Below are 13,974 nucleotides of genomic sequence, written 5' to 3'. Positions count from 1 at the left end.
TTATCCTATCCTGTTCTTGCTAGTTGTGGCCACAGTGGCTGCTGTTCAGCTAAAGTTAGTTCAGCTTTAATGTTCGACTGTGTGACCTTTTCTCAACACATACTGTAAAGCATTTGTGTGTGTGTGTGTGTGTGTGTGTGTGTGTGTGATGAATGGAGACAGACAGTCGCCTCTCTCCCTGCTTGCGCACCATGTACACACAGCAGATCAGCAGATAGGGACACATGTCCTATACTGCAAGGAGCCTGGGTGACATTTTTAAAGCCGGAATCAATCAATGTGGAGGAAAGAGTCATGGAAGTTTATAATGTCTGAGTGTCAGTGGGATCACCATTCAATTCAGTGGCCTAAATCATTTTTCGAGCAGCTTACATGCATCACCTGTGCTACAATCCTGCACAGCTGAACATTAGTTTTAAAAGGTGTGTAAAGTTTTGCACATCCATTTATTGCAGTAAAGATCATTACATCTCAAATCCATTGCATTTTCTTCAGTTTCAGTGAAGTAGGACACCCCCTCTCCTGCTCTAATTGGTACGGTCCAATAAGTTAAATGAAGCACAGGTGAGCTGCTGGTTGTAGGTCAGTAAGTGTCCTGCCCCTTTACAACTTGTCTGTGACATCTAGGATCTGTTATTGAAGATGGGGGAGAGGTTGCAAAGTCAAAAAAGCTACGTTTGCGCTTTTGTTGGTTGTCAAGCTGCATTCAGTAAGTCATGGAAGCTAGAGGCTCATCTTTGCAAACACACCGGATTGGTAAGTGAACTACTAGAAGCCAAACGGAGCACATGACACGAGAAAGACCAAGTGGACGCATCATAACAGTTCATGTGTTTTTAATTGTCCAGTTATTAACATTGGTGGGATTATGTGTCAAATGTTTCCTTAACTTCAGAAACCGTTCTCCTGTGAGAACTGTGACAAGAGCTTTTGCATTCGTTATCAACTCACCAGACACGAGCTCAATCACAGTGGGGAGAAACCACACAAGTAAGCCTCTATATTCACTATTTGAACCGGTAAAATGTAACCTGTTTGCTTTGACCGGTTACCTGCTCTGGTCTCCAGGTGTCTGGCTGACGGCTGCTCCGAGGTCTTTGTCACAAATGCCAGCATGAAGAAGCACATGGCTCGAGTGCACCAGCACCAGGAGACGCGATATCAAGTACGATCATCTTGATGTTTTCCTCTGTTTGGCTTCTTTTTTTTTTTTTCTTGTTTGGTTTTACTACGATGCACCGGCTTGCTTTTGGGCCTATTGTCTTTCAGTGCGACCATCAGGGCTGTGGAAGGGATTTCAACAAGAGGAACCAGCTGAAGGCCCATAAGTGTGAGCAACACCAGCTTCTGCTGTTTCAGTGAGTGACTAAACGTCCGATTCAAGAACAACTGAACTTTGATGTTCATGGCCATCTCAAACCACTTCTTCTTTATTTTTTGATGTAGTTGTACTATCAGTGGCTGCACAAGAGAACTTCCCTCTCATGGAAAACTAAAGCATCACATGAAAGTGCATGAAGGTTGGTTGATGACCAGAAGCTTTTTATACCTTTTTTCTTTTTAAATTGGCATATGTTTAACAAAACTCTCTGCTGCAGGTTACGCTTGTGAGCTTGAAGCATGTCCTTTCCAGGGAAAGACTTGGACAGAATATCTGAAGCACAGACGAGAACATAAAGGTACGACTGTGTAAAGTGGTGCATCGCATGTATACCCTGTGACTCATGGTGCAAAGCAACTGTATTTCAATGACTTTGCTCTCCCAGTCAAGGTGCCGTGTGGAGAGTGCGGAAAGCTGTTCAACAATGCGTGGTTCTTGCGCCAGCATGAGCTGCGTGTCCACTCCGGGGAGAGGAGGAAGCTGTTGTGCCCAAAGAGCGACTGTGGTAAAACGTTCACTCGTCGCTTCAACTTGGAGAATCACGTGCTGGGCGACCACGAGGGCACGAAGCCCTTTAGCTGTGCATATGCTGGCTGTGAGAAACGCTTCGCCATGAAGGTGAACTTTCACGTTAATGCAATGATATTAAGTGTTGCTCTAAATCACAAGCTAAGTTCTCTAACTAGTGGCATGCGGTCATGGTAGTAGTTTGGCTTTCACTTGCTAAAAGCTGTGACATCATCTGCACTTTGCTGCAACCCCAATACAACAAGAGGTGAATATATTTAGTGAATGGTGCTCTGATAAACTACATCTTTAATGGCAGCAATGAAAACTGTTTTTATCTGGAACTATTTTTGTTTCAAAAGATTCACTGCATATTGCAGTGTTACACTTTCATGGTTGCAACTAGCAGATATTTAAAAAGAAAATTAGCACATTAAAAACTCTTCACACGGTTAGGCACACCGTGTCTGTTTGATATTTAGTTTGTCTTGATCTATTGCATTCCTGATGCAGTGTAACTGTTCTCATTATTAATCAGGAGAGCCTGTGGCGACATGGAGCGGTGCATGACCCAGCAAAGAAAAAGCTGACGGTAATGTGTCCTTGTCAACTTTTGTTTCTGGTTTTCTTTTCTTTTCTTTTTTTTTGAACAGCGAGTTTTGTCTTTTCTTGCCTCGTCCTTGTATGTATTTTTATTTTTGTCGCCCCTTGCAGAAACTGCATCCTAAAAAGAACCAGCCCTGGCGTCTGGCTCTGCAGGTCAGTGTGGCAGCTGCAGCCAAACGAGCAGAGACCAACGAGCTTGCCGAGGAGCTGCGCAAGACAACTTTAAAGGATGCGACATCTTGAGGCTGCGTATATGAATATCCGCTTGGATGGGTTAATTAATGGTGACGCAAATCCCATCATTTTTTGTTAAATATACTTTGTTTGTGAAAATAAAGCCTCGTTAATGCAGCACTATATAGCCCTCTTTCATATAAGCATGTTGACTGAGCATTTCCACCAGTAAGGTTTAAAAGCACGCTGTGGAGCCATTTATCCTTCGAAGGGAATGTTTATTAAACAATCAGAACACACATTCACACACATGTATAAAACTCCAGCTGATGAGACAGCTGGTTTGTCATGGTGATGAGGCCTTCGGGCAGTCGAGCCCCCAGGGCGCGGCAGGCTTCTAATAAGGCCTGAGGCTTCTTCAGCTGGCTGCAGCGCTGATGTTGCAGAAAACCTAGTGATTACAGGTCGTCATCCTAGATGACTAGGATCAAAGGCTACTTTTTAATATTCTATCTCTACCTGCAACGATGCATCCAGCTGACTGGATACAGCCCTGGATTCTACAACTGCCTGGTGAGGTGAGCGCAGCACAGATCGCCTGTTCAACAGTTGCAGTACCGTTTCTCCCTGCGGGAGTGATTAAAACATGACCATTTGAACACAGCAGTGTGTTTGAGTGCAGTCTGTCGAGTGACGTGCCACGATCTGGATCAGTTCCCACCTGGACAGGACAGGCTTGGTCCTGCTGGGTCTACTACAGTTCTGAATGCTTTTGGTCCTGGATTAAGCCAGTTATGGAGCGATGTACAGTAGCGTGTACCAGTTCACTTTGGCCAAGGTCTTTCCCAATATAGAACATTCTGGGTGGACTCTGTGTGGTGCGCAGCCTGCTGATGGTCTGGCCCGGCTATACCAGGCTGCCAGGCCAGGAGACCACAGTAAGCGCCACCCGGCTGCGCTGCTCCTTCAGCATGGGCACCAGCGCCGAGTGGCTCATTCCTGCTGTCGACAGGCCGTTGACTGCCACGATCATATCCCCACACCTAGAGAGACGCCACAAGTCAGGATGTATATTAAACAGGACCTGAAAGCGTCACGTGACATGCCATTCAAACAGCTCTACATTATGGAATGATGAAGATATTTGGTGTCTATTAATCGATCGATAGTACCTTTTCTTTTTTTTTAAAGCAAAAACTCAAATGAGTAAGTTCCAGCATCTCATATGGGAATATACATATTTTATTATAGTTTTCTCTGGTTAAGTGAATATCTGACTGTTAATCAGATATAACAGCCTATTTAAAGAAATCACCTGAGAAACTGATGAACAATTGGACCAAATGTAATTTGATAAATCACAGAAAAAAATATATACTGTAAGTTGTTGGTTGCAGTTAGTTAGATCCTTTCTTTGGCTCTCAGCCCTGAGTCTGTTCAATCCTACAAAGACGTGAATCTTTTATAAGTATATTTCATTTTTAATAGGTTAAGTAAGTTTCTAAAATAGATGGGAAACAATACATTTGAGCAAAAACCATTTAAACTCGAGCAAATACACATCTCGTATTCTAGTGAGTATTTCTGACAGTTTATGCAAGATTGACTGAAAATAAATGTGTACGTGTTCATTATGACAGAACATGTCACTCAGTGCAAATGTGTTTATTGGTGTGTTTCTAATAGTCTTTGGACAACAACGGAGCTCAATGGCACAGAGGATTATCAAGCTTTGGCTATTTATGTTTTAGTAGGGTCAATTTATTGTGTTTTGGTGGGATTTGTTGGCAATAAGAAAAATATCAAATCTAAATAGACCTAGAAAATAAGAAACCAAACAGAAAATGTAATGTAATAAACTCAGTCGGCGTGGCTTATCAATCACCAACTGGAGGTCACAGTTTATCTACCTGCTAATTCACCGCTAACAGGAGCCGCAGCCTGTCACGTGATGAACAACTGATGACTCACTTGAGGCGGCCGTCGTAGTACGCAGGTGTGCCGAGGACGATGGTCTTGATGAAGAACGCCTGGTTGCCGTGACTTTCCTCGTATCCGCCTACGATGCTGAAGCCCCAGCTGCCCGGGTGGCTCCTCCGCAGTACAATCTCATGACTACTGTGCAGGTAGCTGCAGGAGGAGAACAGAGAGAAGAGATAGCACAGATGGTCTCTGTCCTTCAAGGAGCGAAGTTGCTGCTTCATCTTTTAATAAATGTCTATTGTGACTCTTAAAATCTATTAAAAGAAGTGGAAAATATCTGCATGTGGGGCAGTTTCACCTGTTTTCAAACATTTCTAAAACCTACAGGAAAAATAGTTTTCATCCAGTTGAACAGACCATGATACCCTTAAAAAACCAATAAGATATTTTTATTTGTAACATAAAAATAAATAAATAATTGCATTAATTATAAAATGATATCTAACCAGACAATCAAAATAACAATTCGCCCAAAGTCCAGTCCAAGCCTGAAAATGTGAATAATTAACATGGACAAACAATATCATGCACTGATATACATATATATGCTGACGTGTGATGTCGGCAACATCTCACCGTGTATTTTCTGCTTATATATATATATATATATATATATATATATATATATATATATATATATATATATATATATATATATATATATATATATATATATATGTATATATATATATATATATGTATATATATATATATATATGTATATATATATATATATATGTATATATATATATATATATATATATATGTATATATATATATATATATATATATATATATGTATATATATATATATATATGTATATATGTATATATATATATATATATGTATATATATATATATATATGTATATATGTATATATATATATATATATGTATATATATATATATATATGTATATATATATATATATATGTATATATATATATATATATGTATATATATATATATATATGTATATATATATATATGTATATATATATATGTATATATATATATATATGTATATATATATATATATATATGTATATATATATATATGTATATATATATATATATATATGTATATATATATATATATATATGTATATATATATATATATATATATATGTATATATACATATATATATATATATATACATATATGTATATATATATATATATATATATATGTATATATATATATATGTATATATATATATGTATATATATATATATATATATATATATGTATATATATATATATATATATGTATATATATATATATGTATATATATATATATATATATATATGTATATATATATATATATATGTATATATATATATATATATATGTATATGTATATGTATATGTATATGTATATATATATATGTATATGTATATATATGTATATGTATATATATATATATATATATATATATATATATATATGTATATATAAAAAAACATGTTTATCATCTCATATGTTAATATCATCCAGGCACCAAGAGGAAAAAGTGAAAAATAGAGGCAGCACTCTCAGTATCAGTCTGAAGCAGAAACCTGTTCATGCTTGTGTCAGAGTTCAACATGATCATTACTACAACCTCACATGACAACAAGTACATTCAGGATAGCCTGTAAAGGTATTCATATCAATGCATCAGAGCATTACATCATCATAATATTCAAACAGCACAAAAGCCCATTTAAATCCCGAACAATCACGCACTCACCTGGGTAAGCCCAGCCACATGACCCACGAAGGGGACCAGTTGGCGTCGAAGTCACTGTCATGTGTGTGAGGCAGCAGCTCGTCGGGGTCGAGCTCTTCCACCATGCTGACCTCCAGCACCCGCAGCTGCACCGAGGGCGAGGCAGCGCTGGCCTTCAGGGTGCCCACTGCCTCACTGTGGCTCAGGTACGTTAAGTCCTGCCCGTTAATACTCAGCAGGACGTCACCTGGACGAGAGAGGAAGAAGACGCTGTGGTTTCTGATGCAATGTTTTTGATATGAAATTGGTCCTGTTGTCATTTCTGAGGGAGCGTTCACCTCGTTTGATTCGCCCGTCCCTCGACAAGCAGCCGTGTGGTTGGACGCTGGTCACAAAGATTGGCAGCTCGCCGCTCTTACTGCCCCGCCCTCCTGCGACAGTCATGCCTAGAGACTCGAGGGGCTCCTTCTTCACAGTGATGTGCTTCTCTTTACAGGTCACACACTGCGAAAGGTCCTGGGTATAATCACACAGAGGCAACACGCGCACAAACAAACACAGTTTCAGTCACTAACACAGAAAATGCGTACTTACTCTATGCATTGTTGTCCGTTTTTACTCATTTTCACCAAACATTACCCGCACCTTTCAAAGGAGCCAACTTGTTTAAACTGATTAAATAAAAAGTAGGGGGAAAACGCAGACGAGTCCCTAAAAGTATAAAAACAAATGGTGTTTTTAATACTAATTCAATGTTTCAAAGTCTGTTTTTCTCACTGAAATTCACCTGCTATTCCATATTTGAACTAAATAGCAATAAATAATTTGACAAAAAAAACAAAACATAAAAAATAATAAGCCCTGATCACACTGCATCATGAACTACATCCCTCTAACGTAATGTTAAAATGCCAACACTTACATGTCGGTGATGCAAAATCATATAAAACTGTCAAAATGCCCCCGAACACACAATCGGACCCACGTGTGCAAACACACAACACGTTCGCTCACTCTGTGAGTGCTGGTGCGGGAGAGGTGCATTGGCACAGGGCTCGGGGTGGCGCTGTGGTTAGGCAGGAAGTGATCAAGGCAGTAGAGGTCTCTGGTGGAGCCTGACTTTGGCGGTGGAGGAGGAGTTGGTTTGGTGGGTCGGCCAATCAGCAGGTGGACTCGCTCTCCACTCGCCTACGAAGACAGAGTTTGAGTCTTTTAGGGACCTTACTTCTCACTCACATTTCCTACTTTGTTGTTCGTGTTTTTCCTTCTGACTAATACCAAAAGAAGCCTTAGTGACTTAGTGGAACCCCCACCTGTATGATCTGTGCAGCCTGCTCCGGGGTGCCGTGGCGTAGGTCCTGGTCATTGACCGCCAACACACGGTCATTGCTCCTCAGTCTGCCATCCTTCGCTGCCAGGCCTCCCTCCAACAGATCCAACACAAACACTCCTGACTCATCTGTTCGCCTTACCAGCTTGATGCCGAGCTGCTCTGCGGAGTCCCTCTTGTGTAGGGTGATTCTCAGGGTGGCAGGGCTGGACGGGGCACCCTCAGGGGTGGAGCAAGGGGCGTGGGGCACAGCCGGGGTGGAGGAGGAAGAGGAGGGAGGCGCCCGGGAGGCACAACGACGCTCCCTGAGCACAGTCAGCTGCAAAGTGGTGCACGGGCGTGCCAGTGTAGAGCGGGCCAAACTGTGGGGGACGTTACTGATGTCCACATTGTTCACCTTGGGAGAAAAATAAGTCAGATGGAATTGTGGTCATTTCGTGTGTTACGCCTGCATTGATTGATTTTTTGGTCAATGACATTAGCATTCATTTGAAGTCTTCTTACAAATGTAAGTCCAATATTCACTCACATTTGTGTTTTGAGAAAAATATTTGGTTCTTTAGTTGCTAAATGCTCCACTATCTTCACCAGGCAGTCTTTAGATTGTCTGCCTTCCTGAAAAGAGCTGTCTGCTGCGACTGAGAATAAGGTTGATGAAAGCGGTGAGAGTGAAACAAAACATTAACGTCGTGGGCCTTAAAACCAAAAACAATGAGCTCAAGATGCTAAAACGCTCCTCAGAGTCGAGGGGAAACCGCAGAGCTGTGTCTTTGACTTCATGAGCAACCCCTCTCACATACAAGTAGTAATGTGATCCATTATCAATGTAAAAATATTGATTAGAGTACCTTTTAAATGGTATAGGTAGGATAATAACAGACAGTGGATTTAGGAGACAGTGAACAAGATATTTTGCGAGGTATAGGATAGAAAGAAAGAATTCAAATACATACAAAAGGTAGTAAATCACTATTATATTATACAATGCTGTACTACTGTCTGCCATAGCAGCTGCTGTTTACCAAATCTTGAGTGATAACAACCACTAATAATTCAAAGGAAGCCCTAAATCGGCCCAGTCATGTTTTACCTGTAGTATCTGATCCCCGGCCAGCAGCCTCCCGTCTCGTGCGATGACCCCGTCTCTGTACACTTCCTGAATCACGATGTTGATGAGAGGCGTCTCGTTTCCCCCGACCACACTGATGCCCAGCTCAACATACGGGTTCGCCCGGTGGACCTCAATGGCAGTTATCTCTCCTTCAGGAAGCGAGGGCAACTTCACACAGCCTTCATGGACAAACAGATGACATTACACAGCTGCATTTCAAAATCTAATTTCCACATCTTCCTAATGTTGCCAGAATGTGATTATCCGGTCGTCTGAGATTACAGCTCTTAGAAGCTGCGATATCTCCGATCTCTAGTATTCAGCCCTTTAGGAAGATGCTCAGATAAACGAAGGAAGTGATGTCATACCCTCTTCGGCGGAGAGAGGCGGAGACTCGGGGCAGTCCCAGCCGGAGGAGGTGGAGCTGACAGAGCGGAGGAGGTGGATGCAGGGATTGCTGAGGGGCCTCTTCACCCTGGGGACCACACACTCCAACCTTATCACACCTAGAGACAGAGGGGCATGAAGACGGGGATGCCATTTCTTCTCTTTCTCATCATTTTTGTCTCAATCTAAATTGAACCCAAATCTCTTCACTTCGTACAAGGCCAGCGGATCCACTCACTTTCTTCCTCCGTGCTCTCCTCAAAGGCAGGGTTGTCGAGGCCGGCGTCGTCCGTCCACACGGGCCCATTGCCGCTGGTGTCATTAGGTCCGGAGGGTGGAGAGGGTGGAGAGGGTGTGCGGTCCCTCAGCTCTGTCTGCGGGGAGCGGGGCGACCTGGGAGGGCTGGTCACCATTGCTCGCTCATCCCCGCTCTCACATCGCAGGCCTTCCACGTTCATCTGCTGACACCTCGTCCCGGGACACCTTTCACCAAGCAACAGGCGTCAGTTTGTTAGTCCATCTGACGTGTAAAGAAAATCAGGTTCAGCATCAGTTTATTTAATGTGATGCAACTGATCCCATCAGGGAGAGTCTCTTTCTGTGTGTCGCCTCCTTAGAGAAGGTCAGAGTGCACGGTCTCGAGGAGATGGGAGGGATTCAGTGAAGAAGTGATATAATTCCTGCAAATCTTGATTTCTTTATATTCATTTGATGCAGGAGTGCACTTAAGATTATTATTGTAAGATATGAGGGGATGTTTGTACATGTGGGTGTGTTACCATATGTATACTGTGTAAATTGAGTATATCTGTGTGCTTTCCATGTCAAACACATTTATACACGTGTAGGCTGTGAAAACACATTTTCTAAATGACCCATGACTCATGAGTTTGCTTGTTTCAACCAACGAGCAGTCTAAAACCTGAACCTATTCAATTTACAATGATATAAAACAGATACAAATATTCACATTTGAGAAGCGAAAACCAGTATAAGTTAGGTATTTGTGCTTTATAGATTACTGAAATAATTCTTTCATGAAAGTTCAGCCCCTCTGAGATGTTCTTTCCATGAAAACAAACACAACTCTGGTGGTGACAGATGCATCAATTATGTCCCACAAATAAAAAGTCTTCACTGTAAGACAATTAAAAATAAACACAGACAGACACAAGGGATCAATGTGGTGTCGCCCTTAATTGACTCCTAAGTATTTACTCTAAGTGGCAGCTATAAGCTGGTTAAATAATTGAAATGCTTCTACACTTCATTACCTTTCTTCTTAGAAAACAGGACCATGGGAAACTGACATTGCTGTCCCACGATTCGTTGCTCTTGCAATATTTAAAATATTGCTGTTGTAATGCTATGTGGCCTAATGTAATTTTACACTCACCATTTATTTTGTAATTGCTCATTTTCTTCTACATCTACCTTTGACCCGTTCCCTTCAAGACCAAGATGAGAAAAAAGGATCATCTTTTGCATCCAATATGTAAAACTGGAACAGGTGGAGCTCAAGTGGAGCCTTTTATAAGAAGAGTCTCTCAGTTCTCACACCATCAGTAATAAGATCAACCAGCCCACCTCGATCACGGTGGAACACTGTGGCTTGGCACTCTCGTCTTTTAATCGAACGTCCAGTGACCAGTCCCTCTCTTGGCTCCTGTTATTTTAGACCTTAAGTCGGCAGGACAGGGGAGTTTTAATCTTTACTCAAGAATGTCCCGTTAGTCCTCACAGTGTCCTTGTTCGATTGGATTACGGTGGCTAATGTTAGCTAACTTTGGCTAACTTTAGACATACATTGACGTGTAACTCATGTTATAAACCGAGTCTGTTCACTGACTTTAAATGACGTCTTCTCTACTCGTGCTACTGTAACACTATGTTTTACCATTTAATGTTGTCCTGTAATTGTAGCTACAGCGGCTGCCATTCAGTAAAAGTCAGTATTGCTGTAAATACATAAAGAATAAATAATTAAAATAAAGTATTTAACAGTGGTCTCCTGTAAAAACAGCTGACTCGGAAAAGCTTTTAACACCTTCCCAGCAATAGCTCGTTCGTGTGAGCTTATTGAGGAAAATCTTTTTGACTTAACAAACAAATGGATGTCTCTTTAGCAACAGACACCATCTTTAAAAAAAATGTCCCAAATAGAAGTTTCCTCCCAAATAAATAACCCTGATGATACCAGTCCTCACAACTGTACTTGTTGTACCATTACACACATGTTCTGACCAAAACATTTGTACTAGAGGCTGATTGATTGATCTGCGTCTGTGAAACTGGGCTCAGAAGGTGGCTGATAGCTGCTCCACACTTTCCTTATCATGCGATCCGTTAAAAATCCACTCTCAGTCGACCTCTCTTTTGAACCAAGCAAAGTGAATCGCTATGTACAAACATTTCTACATTTATTTTGATATCCTCTCGTATTCAAGATGTACACGACTTCCATCATCACAGCCTCACCCGGGTTCCCTTCGACAACTCTGGAACAAAATCAGGAAAGAGAGAGCAAGAAAGAAATGACATTGAGAGACACGCAGAAGGAAAGGTAGAGGAAACCGGTGAAAGGAAGCTTTGTGCCACCCCGAGTCACGCTGTCTCACATCCCGCCAGGTTCGACTCACCACAGGCCAGGGTTGCCTTTGGCTGTCTCACAGAAGAAATGGTTGAAAAGGTCTCTGGTGTTGAAGTTGCTCAGCATGATTGCAGAAGGAGAATATGGAGCTCCTGGTCCGTCAACCCATGACTGCAGTAGGGAACCACTAATCCCCCGTCACATGACCTATACAGCCCAATAATCCCAGCAGGGTCTCACAGCACCTGGTCCGAATGGGCCAAAAGCCAAAGTGTAAACCCCTTAAGGTCAAGGATCACCGCTCTGGACCAGGAACGATGATATCTCCAAAGGTTTACTGGCAGAAACAAGCCAATCGTGAGGAAGGAGGGGTTGTATAAAGGCAACTAGCGTTGTCTTTATTGTCAATTAAGTCGCCAATTACTTTCTACATTGATAGATGAATGGTTCAGTCTACAAAATGTCAGAAAATGGACATTTTTTGCAATTTCCCAGAGCCCAAAGTGATGACTTCCAAATGCTTGATTGCTCCGACCAACAACTCAACACCCAAAAGTATTACGTTCACCACCACAGAAGACAAATCCTCACTTCTGAGAAGCTAGAAAACATTCATTGTCTGTCAATCAACTCAGTTATAAATTGACTCATACTTTCACATATAAAGGTCAGACACTTTTAACAAGTGTCTTTGTTGATGGTCTGATTGATTCAAATGCAGCTACAACAAAGCCACATTACATATTTGAGGCTTGTGAAATCGTGGTTGCAATGTATGCTTATCGTGTTTGCACACAGCTCTCATGAAAGCATACATCTATTATGTGTGTATGCAGGCTTTATTACCTGTGTTTGAGGTGTGCCTCCAGGTCACATCGTGGCATGCTGAGGGAGCAGACGGGGGTCAGAGGGCAGGACACGGACATCTTGTCCAGCAGCTTGTGCACCAGTATGCTGGATCTGCGGCACGCCTGCAGCTGCAGCCGTGTCCTGTCCAGCGGGCAGAAGTCCCTCTCCTGGAGGAAGCTACGCAGGCAGCGGGCGCAGAAGGTGTGTCCGCACGGCGTGTCCAGCGGCTGCACCAGCGGCTGCAGGCAGATGTGGCACACCAGGTCGTCGTCCACTTCCAGACGGTAGTTGAAAAGGTGGTTCTCCCAGCTGCGGTGGATCTGGCCACACTCGGGACACAGAGCCTCCGAGGCTGGCTCCCCCGGACCGGCTAGACCCACCTCGCAGCCCGGGCTGCCCATCTCTGCTCCTTCAACGCAACTCAGCTTTGGCACAAATGACTCCAGTGGGGCTGCAGTGTTTGGGAAGGGGCACACGCACTCCTATCCCATAAGCTTCACAGGATGAAGAAGTTGCAGAGAGGACAGATGCCCCCCAGTGGCTGATGGCTCATCACCCTGCAGGTCAGAGGGCAATGAAAGCGGGTTAAACAGCTGTTTGCAGAAAAACAACAAGTGTCTGATCATGTGCTTTTGCATTTATTCAAGTGGCAAATGCTTTGTGCACGTGGACCCACATGTCTGCACGAGATCGAGAGTGGCTCTGTGTGTGTGTGTGTGTGTGTGTGTGTCAGTGAGTGTGCTGAGATTATGTATTGCCGCTCCTGTCCACTAATCTGGCAGTATAATCTCTCTATTGGGATTGAGGTTCTGGGATTGAGGCAGAGAGAGGACACAGATCAGAGGAATTGGGATTGGGAAAGCAACAGAGAGGAAAAGTAGGGGTGAAAAGGAGCAGAGGGCCGAGCTGGGAAGAAGAAAAAGCAATAAGAAGAGGCGCAAGAGAGATTAATGGGATGGAACAATCTGAAAAGGGCACAAAACTAGACAAATAAAATAAGACGGAGGAGAGGATATGTGAGGCTCCGAGAGGCAGTCGAGTCCACGAAAGAGATGAAAACAAAGAACAGATGAAAAATAGTCATAATTCTTTGCACATTCCCCCACAGCGAACTTGATATTTTTAGTCCAGGCCATGTACAGTAGATGCACTCAGTCAACTCTGCAACAGAAAGAGAACATGCCTCAAGCAAAGTCTCGAAATACAGCACTCCGCGAGGAGAGTGCGTCCCCAGAGCGAATGCACTGTGTGCACTGATCATTTCCACAGTGTTTCACATCCAAAGCCATTCAGACCTTCAGACGCTCTATTAGCTGAGCCCCCCCCCCCCCCCCCCCCC

General features: G+C 42.6%; 2 protein-coding genes across 2 annotated transcripts; one reads left to right on the top strand and one right to left on the bottom strand.

The window, feature by feature from the left end:
- Nucleotides 1–639: 639 nt before the first annotated feature.
- On the top strand, nt 640–2,737 carry gtf3ab (general transcription factor IIIA, b; the record flags this gene model as incomplete). The annotated part of the gene is made up of 9 exons (XM_079292355.1): nt 640–756; nt 896–990; nt 1,069–1,165; nt 1,270–1,358; nt 1,447–1,520; nt 1,599–1,679; nt 1,767–1,999; nt 2,427–2,480; nt 2,603–2,737. The coding sequence occupies exons 1-9, from the start codon at nt 643–645 to the stop codon at nt 2,735–2,737; spliced, it is 972 nt and encodes a 323-aa protein (XP_079148481.1). The 5' UTR covers nt 640–642.
- Nucleotides 2,738–3,281: 544 nt separating this feature from the next.
- lnx2a (ligand of numb-protein X 2a) lies at nt 3,282–13,036 on the bottom strand (the record flags this gene model as incomplete). Its single annotated transcript, XM_079292524.1, has 10 exons — nt 3,282–3,711; nt 4,640–4,798; nt 6,390–6,615; nt 6,707–6,884; nt 7,383–7,556; nt 7,682–8,095; nt 8,789–8,988; nt 9,178–9,315; nt 9,435–9,679; nt 12,633–13,036. The coding sequence occupies 10 exons, from the start codon at nt 13,034–13,036 to the stop codon at nt 3,576–3,578; spliced, it is 2,274 nt and encodes a 757-aa protein (XP_079148650.1). The 3' UTR covers nt 3,282–3,575.
- Nucleotides 13,037–13,974: the final 938 nt, after the last annotated feature.

The sequence above is a fragment of the Melanostigma gelatinosum genome, assembly GCF_949748355.1.
Source record: "Melanostigma gelatinosum genome assembly, chromosome: 20".
NCBI lineage: Eukaryota > Metazoa > Chordata > Actinopteri > Perciformes > Zoarcidae > Melanostigma > Melanostigma gelatinosum.
The sequence above is the reverse complement of the archived record's forward strand: the minus strand, read 5'-3'. Positions and strand labels throughout refer to the sequence as shown.